Here is a 17,115-nt window from a genome sequence, read left to right as displayed (position 1 = left end):
AAGGGGCTCAAGCCCTAAGCAAAAATACTATCTTATATACAAGATAGTTAACTTTGTCAAATCCGATGTGGGACAAAACCCCCAACTCAAAAATACTACAACTTTTCAAAAATGGAGGGAAATTCCCGAAAATTTGAAAATTCAAATTTTAATACTATTTTAAAACAAAATATAACAATGATGAGTGAACAGAATCAAAGCTGTTGGTGAGTAATGGTTGCTGCGAACACACGTGTTGCTTGCCTGTACTGGGGGAGGTCAATATACTCCGATTGAGGTGAATTTTCTTATCTAGTGTCATCTCTTGGATATCCAATTTCCAATACGTTCTTCGAAGTTTCCTGGAATGGAAAAGCATTAAAAAGACAAATACGAGGAAAAAAAATTAGATATTTTACCACTACATTTTGGTTGATGGATCAGTTTTGTTTCGTGGCATATTGTCCAAAGAATTTGCCATGTTGGTCCACGTACAAATATAGAATAGAAACATCGCCTTATTCAAAATTTTAGTTGACAGAACATACTTTTACTCCTGACATATGCTTACAAGGACTTACAGAGTCCCTTTTCCTGGATTTACAGATTGTTCTTTTCCGGTTAGGCAATAAGGATTAGACACCCATATTCTAGGACTTTTGTAAGGATGGTTGGTTTTGTATTTCCTGAAACCTGTGTTTGGAAATGATATTTAAACTGATTTTAGAAAAATACAAATATGGTAAAGGTTTGGTTTTGATACCCTTATGTAGGAATGTGGGAGTTTTATCCTAATTAGGTGAATACTAAACTTTGGGAGAGTTTAAAGGAGATTCATTGTTTTTTATGCTTTCCGGAAATGTTCCAGGTTACTTTATGTGAGAAAGTAGTATTTCAACTTTAGTGGAAAGCTTAATCTTTATAACAATGCATGATGCGTGGGGTGTAGTAACCATGCAATGGTTATGGTGCATCAAGGAAGCACCAGCTTCAGGCGAATCAGTTAAGAATTACTCGAAAGGGTGTTTTCTTCTCCCAAAATCAAATTAATTGTTGATTGTGAATACTTTTCTCAAACTAACCTACAAAACCAAAATATAGCACCACATTTTAAATGAGTAAACCGAAGGCTATGCAGAACAGGGAACAAGTAAAATCTGCAGAGCTGACAACACACCTACTGTCGTGCAGCTTCATCATCAATTGTTACAAAACAAAGAAAGTTTTTATTACAAACTTAGCAATAACAATTATGGATAAGACACTTCTTCTCCCTCATGAACCAAATCCTAAAAACACCAAGTGCACCTTTGGTAACTCTTTCGTAAAAAAGAAATCAAAGGCAATGCACAGCAAGCGTTATGATGAGTTTAGAGGAAGGAGTTCATGCAGTTATGGACGTGGTTATGCCAAGGGACAGATCGACAGGTCAATACAGAGGGTTTGCCCTCTTTAGAATGAGTTCAAAGTAAGAACTCTCCAGAGCCGTTCTCATGTTGCATGGAGAACGCTTCGGAGGGATGCCACTGCTGGTTCAAAGAGCCAAGTTTGGTCCATATCGAAATCGTAGGAGTTCATCTCGAATCTTTGCGGTATCCATGGGGATTCAAAGGAAGATCACATATACTGACCCTCCCCGCTGCAACGCTATCTCCTTTAAAGGAGCCCTCACCGACCCCTTTGGCTCAGTGAAGGCGTCTCTGCCTCAAGAGCCCAGTATATCACAGAAAGAAAAAAGAAAGGAACCAGAGAAAGCCATTCCTGAAGAGTTCGAACCTACTCACAACCTACATATCAGCCAAGATCGCCTGGACCTCTCCAAGAAGGCGCTGCAGGATTCGGTGGTGATCACCACCAGAGAGGGGGCTTCCATCTCTCAAGTCAGAGACTGGATCGATAGCTGCTGTAGAATCAGTCCGAAGCAATTCACAATCAAACCCATCGGTTACAATGAGCTGTGGATTAAGCTATGCTTGGGTTTTAATCCAGGTACTCTGATAATGGCAGGAGCCCTCCACAAAGATGGACCAGTCATCAGAGTGCAATCTTGGGAAGAATTTTCTATCTTCGGAGGGGAAGATGTTTGGATTCTCATATGGGGAATTCCACTTGAACTCTGGTACGAAGAATTTCTCATATCGGTGGCCTCGGTTTTAGGTTCCTTTATTGATTTGGACCCCAAAACCAGGGATGGGGAGGAGGTGGCTGTGGCCAGAGTCCGTGTATGCAGAAACAAGGGAGATCCCCTCCTGACTCACATTCAGGTGCTTGCGGAAGGTAGACAAATCAAGATGCCGCTGCAGAGGGAAGCAAAGGACGACCCTACCCCGAGATGGGGAGATCTCTGGAAGCTTAGGGAACCCTTCCCACATTCCAGGCTCGTCGTTTCCGTGAAAGGAGGAGCACAATCTCCATACTCTCATGAAACACCGAACCCCAGTCTTCTCTGTCCAGCTGCTGCACTCGATGACTCTGGCAAAGCCCAGTCTCATCGTCAGACGCATGGCATTCATCCCGTGACTCAGGCGCCATCCATCGTCGAAATCAATACACGTGGAGAAGCAACCATAAATCACCCCAACCGCGAGTCGCTCCCATCTTTTTGTAAAGAAGAATAAGCGGGAAAAAATGTATCCTACCTAATGTGGAGAGATAAGTTATTAGCTTAATTTTCATTCTGGATGCTTGTGTCCAAGTGCTTAACTCTACACACTGTTAGCTAGCATAAGGGAAAAGGAAGTGTTGACTGATGTATCAAATATACCCAAATTAATAGTTGTTGGTGGTAGATTACAAATCATACTTTTTCTATCCCATTTACAATCTCACATCCATCACTTTCGAGAGCTTTGCTAAGCCCATATGCATGTGCAGCAAAGCTCATCTACATGCCATAATGCCAGCATGGAACTACGAAGCCAAAATCCAACCATCCATCAGAAAAATATCACCATGCATATTCATTCCCTAGCCCAAGAATCAGGTTGATTTACTTTCAAGGGGCAACATGCTTAGTGGACTAGATTTATTTAAGGAAAGCATGTAAAAGGTCAGACCAACCTAATGGATGGATTGGATCTTACACTTATATCCCATGTTGCAACATGTGTTGCCATACATGAGCTCATTGCACAGACACGAGGGCTTAGCAAATGAGACATTTTCAAATCATGGGCACTTTTCAAAGGGAACGTGCAAAAATAAAAGGATTTCATGCTTTTCTCATAGTTTGGAACTCTTGAGTTTCATAACAACTGTAGGTTGCTCCCTTACATTTAGGAATTTATATAGCTAAAGTGACAATGTATATGGCACCCATCCCTAGGAAGGTAGGTCCCAACCCAAAGATCATCAAGTGGGCCACACTTGTATTATAGAGTATTTTTTTTTATTATTATTATCATATATAGTTTTCTACAGTGTTGCCAACCTGATGAATGGATATGCATGACTTTCATGCATGCCTTTAAGGTGAGCCTATACCACAGCTCGAACAACAATCGAGCTCTAAGCCCACTATTTTGTGTGCCTGACATCCAGCCCCTAAATTAGGTATGCCTGAAATTTTAGGGCATAAGACAAAAATTCATCTCCATCCACAACTGAGTTGGGCCTAAACACAAGAAATAATGCAATAGGGGATGCCAACCACAGGTTATGTGTGTGGCCTAAATGGTGTGTATGTTATATCCAATCCGGTCATCAAATTTGTCTGATTAGAATGAATAGATAATATTCCAAGAGTCATCTTGATCCAAAACAAATGCAAACCACACATTGTTAACTTGGAAATTTTAGGCATGGTTTTACATTGTTACTAAGAGTCTAGCCTACAGGAGTTGTTTATGGGGTTGTTTGCACCAAGTGCATGTCACACAAGAAATTCGGTGGTCGAGATAGAATACAAGTGTTTTACCCATTGCGTGTAACAGATAGAAGTCTTGTTTGTTTTGGTGTGAGTGCAGGGTATATGCATTTGCCCTTGGCCGGGCTACTCATATTAATATCTTAAAATGACAAAAGCACCTCTCATGATACCTGTAAAACTAGTGGCTATACCACAAGGATTACTTGAAGAAAAAAGTTAGAACAACCCATCAATAGGCGGGAGATACACATAGATTGAGTTAGACTACTGGCCGTTCACTCAGTTCAACAGTAACCTACCGGATGAATGGACCATTGTGGTTTTCTTCCCTAATTTTTAAGATGCATCTTGCTGCTACCTTAAAATCCTTCTTTGCATTTTTTCTTTGAGGTTTGAAATTGATTTTTAAATACACTACAAGAAAATGACTTTTATCAGCAGTCAAAAGTGCCGCTAAAGGTCAAAAATAGTGCCGGGAAAATCTTATAGACAAGTGCTAAAAAAAAGGTGCGCTGGCAAAGGCTTTACCAGTGCTCATCATCATTTACTGGCACTTTTTCTGGCCACCGTGATCGAGTAGACTTTTCCAGCACCCATTTTCCTTTTTCCGGCGCATCCGCTAGCCATTGGTAATTACTAAAAAAGCGTCTGAAAAAGCTGAAAAAGCGCCGGCAAAAGTCTGTCTAAACACTAGTAAAAGTCTTTTGAAGCACCGTTGCTGGCCACCAGTAATCATTGAAAAAGTGCCTAGGAACATTAAAAATGTCAAATAAAAGTTTGTCCAAGTGTCGATAAATGTCTTCCAAAGCACAACAAAGGTTTGAGAAGGGCCGGCAAAGGTTTGAGAAGCGCCGTTAAAAGCCGTGCAACCCACAGCAAAAGCCAGTAAATTATTATTATTTTTCGGTTGGAACCTGTATTTTTTAATATTTGAAACCTAAAAAATGTTAGGGTACAATTAAAGATGATTAGTAAACAATAATTGTATTACTTTACAATAAAATATATAATATTTACAACAATACGTTGAAAATGGTCTTGAATACATAAAAATAAATAAAAATCCTTCATATGGTCCACTCCTAGATTGGTCACACTGTCGAATGAAATGGACGAGACCGAGCTGGTAAACCTCTCATCAAGCCACTTCATGCATTAGCTTGTTGAACATAGATGGCACTGTTGGACCGTCTTCACGGTCCATATCCCTGCAATCCAATGTGTAATCAAATTACTCGATGTAGGTTCTGACTCTAACAAATACTATGAGCTAGTTGTGTAATCAAAAGAATCCAACAAGTATCTCTGCTACCAAAAAGAACAAAATAAATAAATAAACATATATTGGAGTAGCAGGAACATTGTATCAAAGAAATTGAATGGTAAAGAGAAAAAAAATATACAATGATTTAGAACATGAATTCTGTTTCCATTGGTTCGGATGCCTCTGCAACATTCGTAAACCTCGGTCAGAAGAAATTGGTACAGAAAGAGAAAACAGATTACAAGTGTAATTGTGAAGGGGACCTTTCAATTACAAGCCAACATAAACCAATAATACAAGCCAAAAGTTCACCAATTTCAGTTGGGTTTTCCTTGTGTTGGAAGCAGTAAAGGAGTTGATGGAATCAACAAAAAGATGATACCAAACAAAATGCCAGCAATTCCCAGAAGAAACTGAAAGTTTCACTTCGGTTTCAACAAGCCAGAAACTTGCTGGGTTGAAACTACTAATACTCCTAAGTAAATCATCAACTTGGAATGGTTTGCCAGCTTTTTGAACATGTCAACTCAATCAAGCTTTCAGTCAGGCCACAAGCTTTTTGAACAATGTGCAAAAGAAAATCTACACAGCAATATGCCAGTACTACAACACTTCTTGTTTGCATATCATAATCTTTCAAATTTTCTGTTGAACAGTTTGTCAGTAGTGTGGCAAAGCTAGGAGGTAATGATGAGTGAACAAAATCAAAGCTGTTGGTGAGTAATGGTTGTTGCAAACACACGTGTTGCTCGCCTGTACTGGGGGAGGTCAATATACTCTGATTCAGGTGAATTTTCATATCCACTGTCATCTCTTGGATATCCAATTAGCAATATGTTCTTCAAAGTTTCCTGGAATGGAAAAGCATTAAAAAGACATACAAGGGAGGAAAAAATAGATATTTTACCACTACAGTTTGGTTGATGGATTGGTTTTGTTTCGTGGCATATCGTCAAAAGAATATGCCATGTTGGTCCAAATACAAATATGGAACATAAATATCGCCTTATTCAAAATTTTAGTTGACAGAACATACTTTTACTCGTCATATGCTTACAAGGTCTTACAGAGTCCCTTTTCCCGGATTTACAGATTGTTCTTTTTCCGGTTAGGCCGTAAGGATCAAACACCCATATTCTAGGACAATTGTAAGGATGGTTGGTTTTGTATTTCCTGAAACTGTGTTTGGAAATGATATTTAAACTGATTTTAGAAAAATACAAATATGGTAAATGTTTGGTGTAGATACCCTTATGTAGGAATGTGGGAGTTCTATCCTAATTAGGTGAATACTAAACTTTGGGAGAGTTTAAAGGAGATTTGTTGTTTTTCTAGAAATGTTCCAGGTTACTTTATGTGAGAAAGTAGTATTTCAACTTTAGTGAAAAGCTTAATCTTTATAACAATGCGTGATGCATGGGGTGTAGTAACCATGCAATGGTTATGGTGCATCAGGGAGCACCAGCTTTAGGCGAATCGGTTAAGAATTACTCAAAAGGGTGTTTTCTTCTCCCAAAATCAAATTAATTGTCGATTGTGAACACTTTTCTCAAACTAACCTACAAACTAACCTACGAAACCAAAATATAGCACCACATTTTAAATGAGCAAACCAAAAGCTATGCAGAACAGGGAACAGGTAAAATCTGCAGAGCTGACAACGCACCTACTGTCTTGCAGCTTCATCATCAATTGTTACAAAACAAAGGAAGTTTTTATTACAAACTTAGCAATAACAATGATGGATAAGATACTTCTTCTCCCTCATCAACCAAATCCTAGAAACACCAAGTGCACCTTTGGTAACTCTTTCGTAAAAAAGAACACAAAGGCGATGCACAGAAAGCGTTACGATGACATGCAAGTCCTGTGCTCATCAGCACATATGGATCCTCATGGACTACTTTTAAGTTGCAACATACAGAGGATTTAGCACTACAGACTGCTACCACACTGTCACAAGAGTTGCACCAATACTCATTGCCAGTTGCTACTAAATACTATCAAATATAATGTTAATGAGGCATTCATATTCATTCTTTTGTTTCTGATGCTCAAGTTAACAAGTAATGTTAGTAATGTTTTAAGTACATTAAACAAGAATCTAATTGGATTTTTTGGGAAAAAAAAAAAAAAGATCAAAAGAAAATTAAAGTTTACGATTGTTTATCACCACCGGAGGCTGGATCGTTATTGGTGGCAGAAATCCAACTTAACCATAATGTTACATTGCTTTTTTTGTAGGGTGAATTTTTAACATTCTCAATCCTAATATGTTTGCGGATGGACTTGTTTGTAAATATGCAAAATGCATTGTAAGTTATTGCCTCAATTGTTTTTTGTTAGAAATATCACATTCTATACATTGAATAAGAATAATTTTACTGAAAATTTTTAGTAGATAACAAAGATAGCTGCAACTTACAGTTAATATATTGGAAATGCACATCCTACAATCACATCCCATAAAAAAAAAAAAAAAAAAAAAATACTTTTTTTATATCATCAATGCATCAAAAGCTAGAAACAATAGCTAATTTCTACTTTCCAGAGAAGTTTGCGACAAAAGATCCCAGAATGAGGGACAGACTCATGTACAAAGTTAACCCAATTTGCGCTTGCGAACAGATCCGAGTTGAATACCTTCAAGTGAAAATGATTTTTTGAGGAATTCTAATTTCTTGATTATTGAGAAAAAGGGCGGAATTCATCATATATATAAATAAATAAATCCTTCATCAACCACTGTATTGAATTTCACAAAAATTAAAAAAACAAAAACAAAAACAAATTCAAGGACTAGAAAGTAGAGCAGAGTAACTAATGAAATCTATAGTTTTCCATTCCCTCATGATTCAATGTTAGTTTTTCATATCAATGTATTCATTCAACAATCTAATCAACCTACTTATTAAATAATTATTAAAAAAAGAGCCTGGTGGAAATACCTTATTTCATTAAAAAAACATTTCGGATCAATGGCAGTAGAGACTAGAGAGTAATTATTTCGCCTTTGCAGTTCCTCTGCCTGCTTGAAGATGTTTGTTGTTCTATGCGTGTACTCGTCGAGTTAGAATTGAGAGAATTCAAGATGAAAATAAAATCAAGAAGCAACGACAATGTAGGGGAGATTTCGGGGCAAAAAAGACCCATAAATCAAACATCGAATCTACGAAGCAATAGAAAAACAAGATTTACCTAAACCTGAAAATCTCCTCTTTGGCGAGTGAAGAAACTCAACATTCTCCATCTGTCCTTTGTCTGTCTTGTGCAGCTGCAGAACCAATGACTGACATGTGACAATCCCTTCAAGAATACCACAAGATCCACCATAGAAAAAACTCAAAAACATAAATAATAAAAGTAAAAGAATAAAAAATTCAGAACTCCAACCAGATCCCCTAAGAAGAAAATCCCGCCTGACGATGCTCTCCAAAATTGATGATTTTGCAGAATTCTGCAATCAAATTAAATAAAATCAAAGTATAAACCACATAACTCAACAAAAATGAAGAAGTTGAAGTATATGGAAACAGATTGAGAGACAAACCTGTCCACTGATGACAACGACGAATGGAAGGGCTTCCCAAAGAGTTAGCAAGGAGTTGTCGCCACCGCAGTCGCCTGAGGACCATATAGGCCCTCTTAATCCTATTCACGAGGCCGATCAAGCTCTCCACGAGAAGCAGGGAAAGCAATGATGAGAAACTCCGTGAGGCCCAAGGAATCACAGCTGATGGCAATCACAGTGGTAGCTTCAGCAGCAAAACCAAAAATGCTTCTCCCAACCAACTTGATCCAACTTCCATCCCATCCATCCATCTTAAATCCAACTGTTCTGAAGTTGCTATCATCAGATCGGTTCTGCAAATGGAAGACAAATCTGGATAATCTAGAAGGAGGAGAGATCAATTTTCTCCATTTTACATTAATCCGATTATTTGGTCAAAGAGATCGACGGGAATCAGAAGCTCCCTGTGAGGGTTTCAGAGATGAAGGGAAATGATTGGGGGTGGGGAATACATTTTTTTAGGCAATAAATCAATAAACAGAACTTATGAAAGAATTAAATACATTAGCTGCAACTCATGGTGCCCATCTTCAAATATCAAAATTAGGGAAATCAACATGTACCTTCTCATCATCAAAGTCATACAGTTCAGCAGCTGCAAAAAGCTAGGAAAGGAAGTATCATGACATTGAAGGTATGCTTCATTCATAGAAAAACCAAAGAAAAAACAGTAAACTTCAAACTTTATGCTTATTTCAATTAAAACATAAACACAAAGGATAGTGTGAAAATTATGAATCCACATACTGTCATCCATTTTGAATTTGATAGCATCATCTGTAAATTTCTTCATTTTTGCATCAGGCAGTTGTGAAGTGTTGTTCTTTGCGAATCGTCCACAACAATACAAGGCAAGATCGAGCCCAATCAAATTCAAAAAGTTGTTTCCCTTCGTAGCACTGTGATCAGTAGGCCAGAGAAATGAAGTTCATCTTTTAAGCACAATCAATAACAAATTGCAATCTACAATAGCTTACATCCAAATACACTGGTCCAGATAGAGGACTGGTGCAACTTTTCCAAATACAGTGGTCTACATTAAACTGCAATAATAGATTATGTTCCAACATCCCAGCTAGTTAGATGATCCAACAAGTCCCCTGTAACCTACACACACACACACACACACACACACACACACACAAAAAATAAAAATAAAAGACTTGAATTTTCTACTAGGTTTTGAGCCAATAGCTACCAAACAGTACACATCCAGTGTCAAAAGCTTCAATGACATATAATAAGGTATTTGAATTGGAGCTTGTTTGCTCACTCAAGGTTCGTTGTCATGATAAAAGCTATGGGAATGCAACTTTCCAGAATCATAGAGAAGATGTAATCTAAAATAAAAGGATTGGAGCCTGAACTCTAGATGGAGGATGCCCTACAAATCTCCATCAGATTGGAAGATCCAAACCCCTTTATTTTGGTAGAGGTCAGCAGATTATTGACAAATTCATATCATATTAGCCAATATGTATCAAGAATTTCAAGTGGCTAATACAAAACGTAGAAGTAATATGTAAGACTTTGGAACTTTGTCAAAGTTCTATTTTCCATCCATTTATGACTGAAAGCAAAAGACCTCACAGTCGAGCTAATGCGAATCACATAGGAGTATCGTTCGACATTCATAAGCTTCTCCACTTTTACAGAACTAGACTTTGAGCCCTGCATCAATAGCCTATTTGAATACAACCTTGTGTAGATCTAATCCATGATTCTTTGTGAAATGATTCCCAACTAAATAAAACATTCAATGAGAAACCAAGATAAGAACCGCAATTATCAATCATAGGCAAGGTCATACACAAGATGTACACAGGTTGAGTAATAGAGAAAAATAATTTTTTTTTAAAAAGGTAATATTTGCAATAAAGTGTACCATCTACACACATAAAACACTCAGTAGGTGACCCTAGATCAAGGTATTTTGTATCGGCAACGGTGGCTGTAACAGTCACCACCATTACCGATACGGGTATCGGCTCTAATGGCCGATACAGGGGCGTAACGACCATTATGACTCCCGTAACGGTTGAAAATGTTCTTTTGACCGAAAAATTATGTAAAAAATCCAGAACAATGTAAATATTCTATATATGTATTCATTTTTTGTTTTGAACATGTCTATGGTAATATAACGGTCCACTCTTTGGTGAGAATGTTGTATCTGGCCATCTAGTGAATTTGTGAACATGATTATATGTATCTAATGTTTACACATTACAATCAAGCGTTACAACTAGAAATAAAAAAGGCATAAATACTACTTTTTCATTTTTTTTCAAGATCTATTCGATCAAATCACTTCAATTTATAGTTTTAATCTTAAAAACTTTAGTAAGAGTGGTCGAAATCTGTTGTAAAATGATCTACGAGACTTTTTGGAATGAGAAAAGTGAAAAAGTTGAGGAGAGAAATAGATTTAAATAGAAAAAAGTGGTTGTTTTTTTACCGTTATGAGGGTAACAATCATTATGCCCCGTAATGGCCTTTACGGCTACCGTAACGGCTGATACAGTCCCAAAAAACCAACTGCCCCATTTCACCCCTATATCTCATAACAGTCATGGCCGTTACCTATACACATCGGCATTTATAGGCGTATCGTAATGGATACGAAACACCTTTCCCTATATCATTCGTGAGTGCACTAAAATTTTAAAGGAGACCACAATTGTAGGTTCATGCAATTTTTGCAAGAGTTCATGCTTAAAATTCAAAAAAGGAAAATTCACATAGGATAAAACCAACAGCTCCCTTAATCCATTACATAAAGTGAGGAGATGATAAACAAAACAAAACAATCCATAGAAAATAGCAACTAGTACACAAGTTTGACTTTTTTCTTCAAATTTGATAACTTAAAACAACCACTTCCATATTTTAATCTTAAAATAAACCATGCATCATCTAAGTACATTAAAAAATCGTATAAGGTGCCTCATTAACAGATACAGTTTCTGAATGGAGTGAGCAATCTTGTCAAAAAAAAAAAAAAAAACAAGAAGAAGAAGAAGAAGAAGAAAAGAAAAGGAAAGGAAAGGAAAGAAAAGAAAAGAAAAGAAAAGAGAAACAATGGTTCAACAAATCTATGTCAGGAGTTCAAAGCCCCATTTGAATTAGAATTCCAAGTCTCTGTGTAGCGGATACCTTATGCAAATATCCAAGCATCTGAGTTGGGTACTCCAGTTTTTCCGAATGATCCAATTATTATAGGTTGTCTATATCTACATCTATCTGTATTCTCTAGTTTAAATAGCAAGATCATGAGACTTGTGAAAAAGGTTTTGATGCGAGATTTCTTGGTTTAGCCATAAATAACAAATTGATGTCACTCTTCCTAGAATATTGTAAACTAAGCATAAGGTATCCACAACTCAAGGAGGTTTAGTATGACTCTATAATTTTGAGTTGAATAAGTTCTGTGCAAATGATTGGCTCTCTTCCACCTTCCCTATAGTACATATTATCTAACAAAGCTGCATATGTTTTATAATTCTGCCACAATATCAGTCAGCATTTGAATGGTGCAGACTTGCAGGACTATTTTTTTTCTTTTGGACAATTAGAGTCTTTTAGAAAATGAGACTTTGTGTTCCATAAACAATTTTATTTCAGTTGCCAAATTGCTAATTACATGACATATCTACTTGCATCATCTTTATGTACTCATTTGAGTTGACTATCACTATATGATCATTTTCCTTGATCTAGTTTCAACATTGTTTACCATTTGTTATGCAGGAAAGGCCTCACATGTTTCAATTTGTTCCAAGCAGAAAACAGGTAAGAAACAGAGCTTCTCTTGTTATATGGTACCATTTATATGGAATGATTTGCTTCTTTTTCAGGTCAAAGCAGCGAAGAAGCTTCGTAAGATGAAGGCTTGAGGGAGTTCCTGTATTTACTGTTCAAAATTTGACAATTGCAATAGCTACAACTGGTGGAATTAAGTGGTATGCTGTTTCAGTGTTGTATGTGTTTCTGTATATCATATTTGTAGCATTTAGAAAAGGACTGTGGTTATAAATCCTTCTGAATTTTGCTGAAAACTGTGGTTACTTCAGAGCATACACATCAGCAAAGGGAAACTCCTCCAAGTTTTCAAAGGGGAAACTGTAGAAGATATGAAATGTCAGAACTTGTAATTGAAAAACAGCTCTAAGTTGGAAGGATTCCACCCAAAACAGATGAATAATCCAGGAAGTGATGCAGTCACTGCAGGATGGTAATTTTCAATTTGTGAAGTGTAGAGCTACATTAAAGAACTACATAATGTAATTTTTATGTTTAAAATACTGGTATACCTTCTACATCACATAGAAGCTCTTGATCACTGTTGCATTTTCAATGTCAGTGAAAGGTATTGTGCCCAACTAATTGGGGTCAACCTTTTTATTTCTAAGACATTAGTAACAAATAACACAAATGGAGGAAAGTAATGAAGGTAAAAACCTTAAAAATTAAAATAGCTCGATGATTAAACACAGTTTATTTCAGTGTTTTTCAAAATAAACAAACAAATAAATGGACCACTTGTTTGATTAAAACTCAACGCCAATTTTGTAGATATGAAAACAATGATGAATTTTGTATTAAAATAAGAAAATGGAAATTCTGAAAAGATGAGAAAACGTGTGGTTTTGTTTTCATGAAAAGGACTTTGTGTTTTTTGCATCTCTCTCCTTTTCGTCTTTTAAAATAGTCCCACATCAGAAATACACGGGAATATTTTAAGCTTCATAAAAGGTCGATTTTCTAGTATAGTATTCTCGTATGGAAGCCCTACTGTGTTTGCTCATAGGTGCTTAGCAACCCCATCAGCAGGCACATGAGTGCCTCAGGCCATTGAGGTGCGTGCATGAGGAAGGGCGCTTGAAGTACACTTTGCACTTGCTTGATCAGACTGTTGGATTGTGCCCCTGGGTCGATTAGGTGTGATTAGATGGGTTGGATCTAGAGATCATTGTAATTTGAATTGGGGAGATGGCAGATTTCTAAATATAGCAAACCCATCAAAAAGCATCTGAAAGGGTCTGTATCTATTCAGAGTGGCTGAATATGCTCCAAAGACTCTAAGCCTCTCCTCTCTCTCTTCCTGTCTCTCATATCTCTATTGCTTTCTTAGACCAAGATTCGGTTTTCTGCTATTTTGTAATCCTATTCTGAATGACACAACTTAGTAATTTCTCTTATTCTTGGGCATATTTGAGGTTGTTGTGTCTGGTAGGCACCCACTTTGATTTTGCAAATATAAGGACACAATTCTCAGATCGAGAGGTTGGGCTTGTTGTATCCCGGAGGTGGGTTTGCTTTTAACCCACTTGGAAACTGATATAATAGTATGGGGCAACCTTAAAGGTAGCAACACTGAAACATTCTTCAATCCTATCTTTTACCCTTCTTTTATCATTGTTTTTTACTTTCCCTTTTTAATCATTTATCTCTCCTTAATTCTAATTATAAAAGAAACATCTAATAAAAGACCTTATCCTCTTAAAATCTACTTATGGATTTAGTCCTGAACCTAGTTCATGTGCAAACGAGTCATGCCTAGAACATTCAAGACTCTGCATACAGTTGACCAAAACAATGAAGATCACCTGACACGAAAATCAGATCAGTCCACCAACAAGTGGACCACCACATACAGAAACACTGGAGATATAGATCAGACCTGACAACAGTCTAAAACTGATGTACATGTGTGGCCCACCTGACAAGTGTACCAACCTAATGTCTGCAAGAGGCGATCTTCATGGTGGGGCCACGATGGCATATACTATTTTGGTAGATTTCCAAAGTAAAGCACTATCAAAAGCCCTACTGTTCGCTAATAAGAGTTATCTAATCCAAGCAAGAAAGCCAAAAGCAGCACCAGTGGACTGCAGGATGTGACGCAGATCTGCTCTGAAGAGCAGCAAATGAACGGCAATGGGCAGCAGATACTCCAAGACAACATAATACACCGGGACCTCACTAGCAATGATGCTGAGCATGGTTGTGGCGAGCGCCACCAGAGTGCTGACCAGGGCGCCGCTCAGCGCGCTCCGCACTTTCGTCTTCTCCGGCCTTCCGATCCCATTTCAAAACAGACATCTTTGAATCAAAATCTCAAAATAAAAAGAGGAAAGGAGAAATGAATCAAGGCAGCATCGATGAGTGGGAAGTAGTACCAGAGGCTGAATGCACCAGCTGTGAAGAGAGAGGTCCATATTCCCCAATGATAGTGAGGGGAGATGAGCGGTTGGAATGAGATGTTGAAGTGGGCGGCTGTGATTTTCAGCCATTGGTCGTGGGGTTTTGTGGAAGTGGTGATAAAGGGATGGGATTTGTTGGGGAGTGAAGGTTGGGAAGTGAAAAGGGCGGTTGCTGAGATGGTTGGAAGTTGATGACGGGTAAGGAGATGCGATCGTACGGATGGTGTGGCTGTGAAGAGAGGGCGAGTGGAGCTGAAGAAGGTGAGCGGCCATGGTATCGCCATCAAAGAGAGAGAGAGAGAGAGAGAGAGAGAGAGAGAGAGAGAGGGGCAGACGGGAGCTTTCCTTCCAAATGCCCAATGACTCCGTCTCTCGATGTCGATAGGAGTTAGATCGATCTCTTCGATCTCTTGCACTGTCAAGAAGAAGAATGTGGAGTCGTGCGGGGGCGGAGAGAGAATGAGAAATGAGTTAGTTTTTATTTATTTATTTATTTATCTATCTACTTTTCAAATGTACCGAAACCGGCGGATATTAATATTGGCGGCGCTCCTTTCTTTAAATGGTCGCCGGCCATACATGTTGGCCGTTATATATATATATATATATATATATATATATATATAATGCTCACACACAAGTAGTTGGATGCTGTTTTTTGGTCCAACTAGCTTGACATTTAATGTGGCGAGAGGGATCGTTTGCTTCACCTTAGCTTTTTAAGAGGTTGTTTGAGAATAATCCCCAGCTTGGGTGGGCCCCACTGTGATGTTAATGGAAAATACACCTTGACCATCATGTATGTCAACCCATGTTAGACATAGGAACCAAAAATCAACTCCTTCCATGGTTCAAGTGGACTGCGCAATTAGAAATAGTGTGCTGAAAAATCTCACCTCCAAAATGATTCATTTGGTGAGGCTCACTTGAATCATGTGTGGATCTTATTTTTTAGTCCCACACTTGAATTTTCCCTCGTATCTAATGGTTAGAATGGATTTCACATATTCATGATCGGGGTCTTGTAAAAATCAAAGATAGACGTCTCTACCTCAAGTGTTCTATTGGTGTGGCTCACTTGAATTACAAGTCTACCTTATATTTCTACTTAAGACCTACGGTGAGGTTGCACATTTTGGAGTGAATCTTTTATATATATATATATATATATATATATATATATATATATATATATATATATATATATATATATATATATATATATATATATATATATATATATATATATATAGTGGGCCATACGTGTGGACCCACCTCGCATGTACAGAATCCACACCGTCCAACCACACCATCCAGTGGTCTGGACGGTGGGAGCCGATTAGGTGTAGCATGTCTTCACGTAGTACCGTGCATCCCTAACCCTCGGGCCTACCCTATATACTTATTGTATATCCATGCCCTACATCCATATTTTCAGCTCATGATTAGACATGATTCAAAAAATGAAGTAGATAAAATTCTCAGGTGGACCACACCACAAAAACTGTGGTGATTAGCCATTAAATATTTTTTTTGTGGGCCAATAGTTTTGAATCAAGCTGAAATTTGTTTTTTTTATTATTTTTAATGTACTTCATCAAGGTCTTTGAGAACTTATCAAGACATACATGATGGTCAAGGTGAATTTTGCAATAACACCACCATGGGGCCCCCCCAAGTTGGGGATCATTTTTAAAAAAACCTCTTAAAAAGCTAAGGTGAAGAAAATGCCCCCTCTCTCGACATTAAATGCCAAGCTAGTTGGACCAAAACTCAGTGTCCAATTAGTTGTGTGTGAGCCTCTCTCTCTCTCTCTCTCTCTCTCTCTCTCTCTCTCTCTCTCTCTCTCTCTATATATATATATATATATATATATATATATATATATATATCAAAAAAATTCCAAAAAACGATAAAAGAGGGAGGAGAGTTTATCCTCAGTTTGTCCATATGGCCCACTTTTGGACAATCAAAGCCATTGACGGATTACCCGGCGCTATCTTAACTATAGAATTAGAGGGGTGATCAGATCCTCTATGTTATGTTCGATAGTAGTTAGGTGGACCTTTGGATGTAACTTGTCCATTTTCAGCTTCGCGCAAAGCTCTCAAGATCGTGTAAACCATCAAATCCTAAGGCCCGCCCATTTGGACCATTCATCATTAATATTGGACCAGACAGAATGGCTAGATTAGCTTGGATCGAAATGTCCACCAAAATAGGCTAG

General features: G+C 37.7%; 1 protein-coding gene across 2 annotated transcripts; it reads right to left on the bottom strand.

Annotated features, from left to right (window-relative positions):
* Positions 1-12,570: 12,570 nt before the first annotated feature.
* LOC131255752 (uncharacterized) lies at positions 12,571-15,172 on the bottom strand. Of its 2 annotated transcripts, XR_009176371.1 has the most exons (3): positions 14,865-15,005; positions 13,520-14,760; positions 12,571-13,373 (listed from the first exon to the last, which is right to left on the bottom strand). XR_009176371.1 is itself a non-coding variant. In XM_058256559.1 (2 exons), the coding sequence occupies exons 1-2, from the start codon at positions 15,170-15,172 to the stop codon at positions 14,532-14,534; spliced, it is 537 nt and encodes a 178-aa protein (XP_058112542.1). In that variant the 3' UTR covers positions 13,462-14,531. The 2 variants fall into 2 exon arrangements, 1 of the variants encoding a protein (XP_058112542.1); XM_058256559.1 differs by lacking the exon at positions 12,571-13,373 and having other exon boundaries at positions 13,462-14,760; positions 14,865-15,172.
* Between the last annotated feature and the right edge of the window lie 1,943 nt (positions 15,173-17,115).

The sequence above is a fragment of the Magnolia sinica genome, chromosome 9, assembly GCF_029962835.1.
Source record: "Magnolia sinica isolate HGM2019 chromosome 9, MsV1, whole genome shotgun sequence".
Classification (NCBI taxonomy): Eukaryota; Viridiplantae; Streptophyta; class Magnoliopsida; order Magnoliales; family Magnoliaceae; genus Magnolia; species Magnolia sinica.
Note: the sequence above shows the minus strand (reverse complement) of the source record. Positions and strands in the feature narration are given on the sequence as shown.

What these genes read in the sequence shown, in the direction of transcription:
- LOC131255752 (XM_058256559.1), bottom strand. Translation starts at nt 15,172, where the DNA reads ATGGCGATACCATGGCCGCTCACCTTCTTCAGCTCCACTCGCCCTCTC. An exon ending in GCTGGTGCATTCAGCCTCTG is followed by an intron (nt 14,761 to 14,864) that starts GTACTACTTCCC and finishes TGGGATCGGAAG; the next exon opens with GCCGGAGAAGACGAAAGTGC.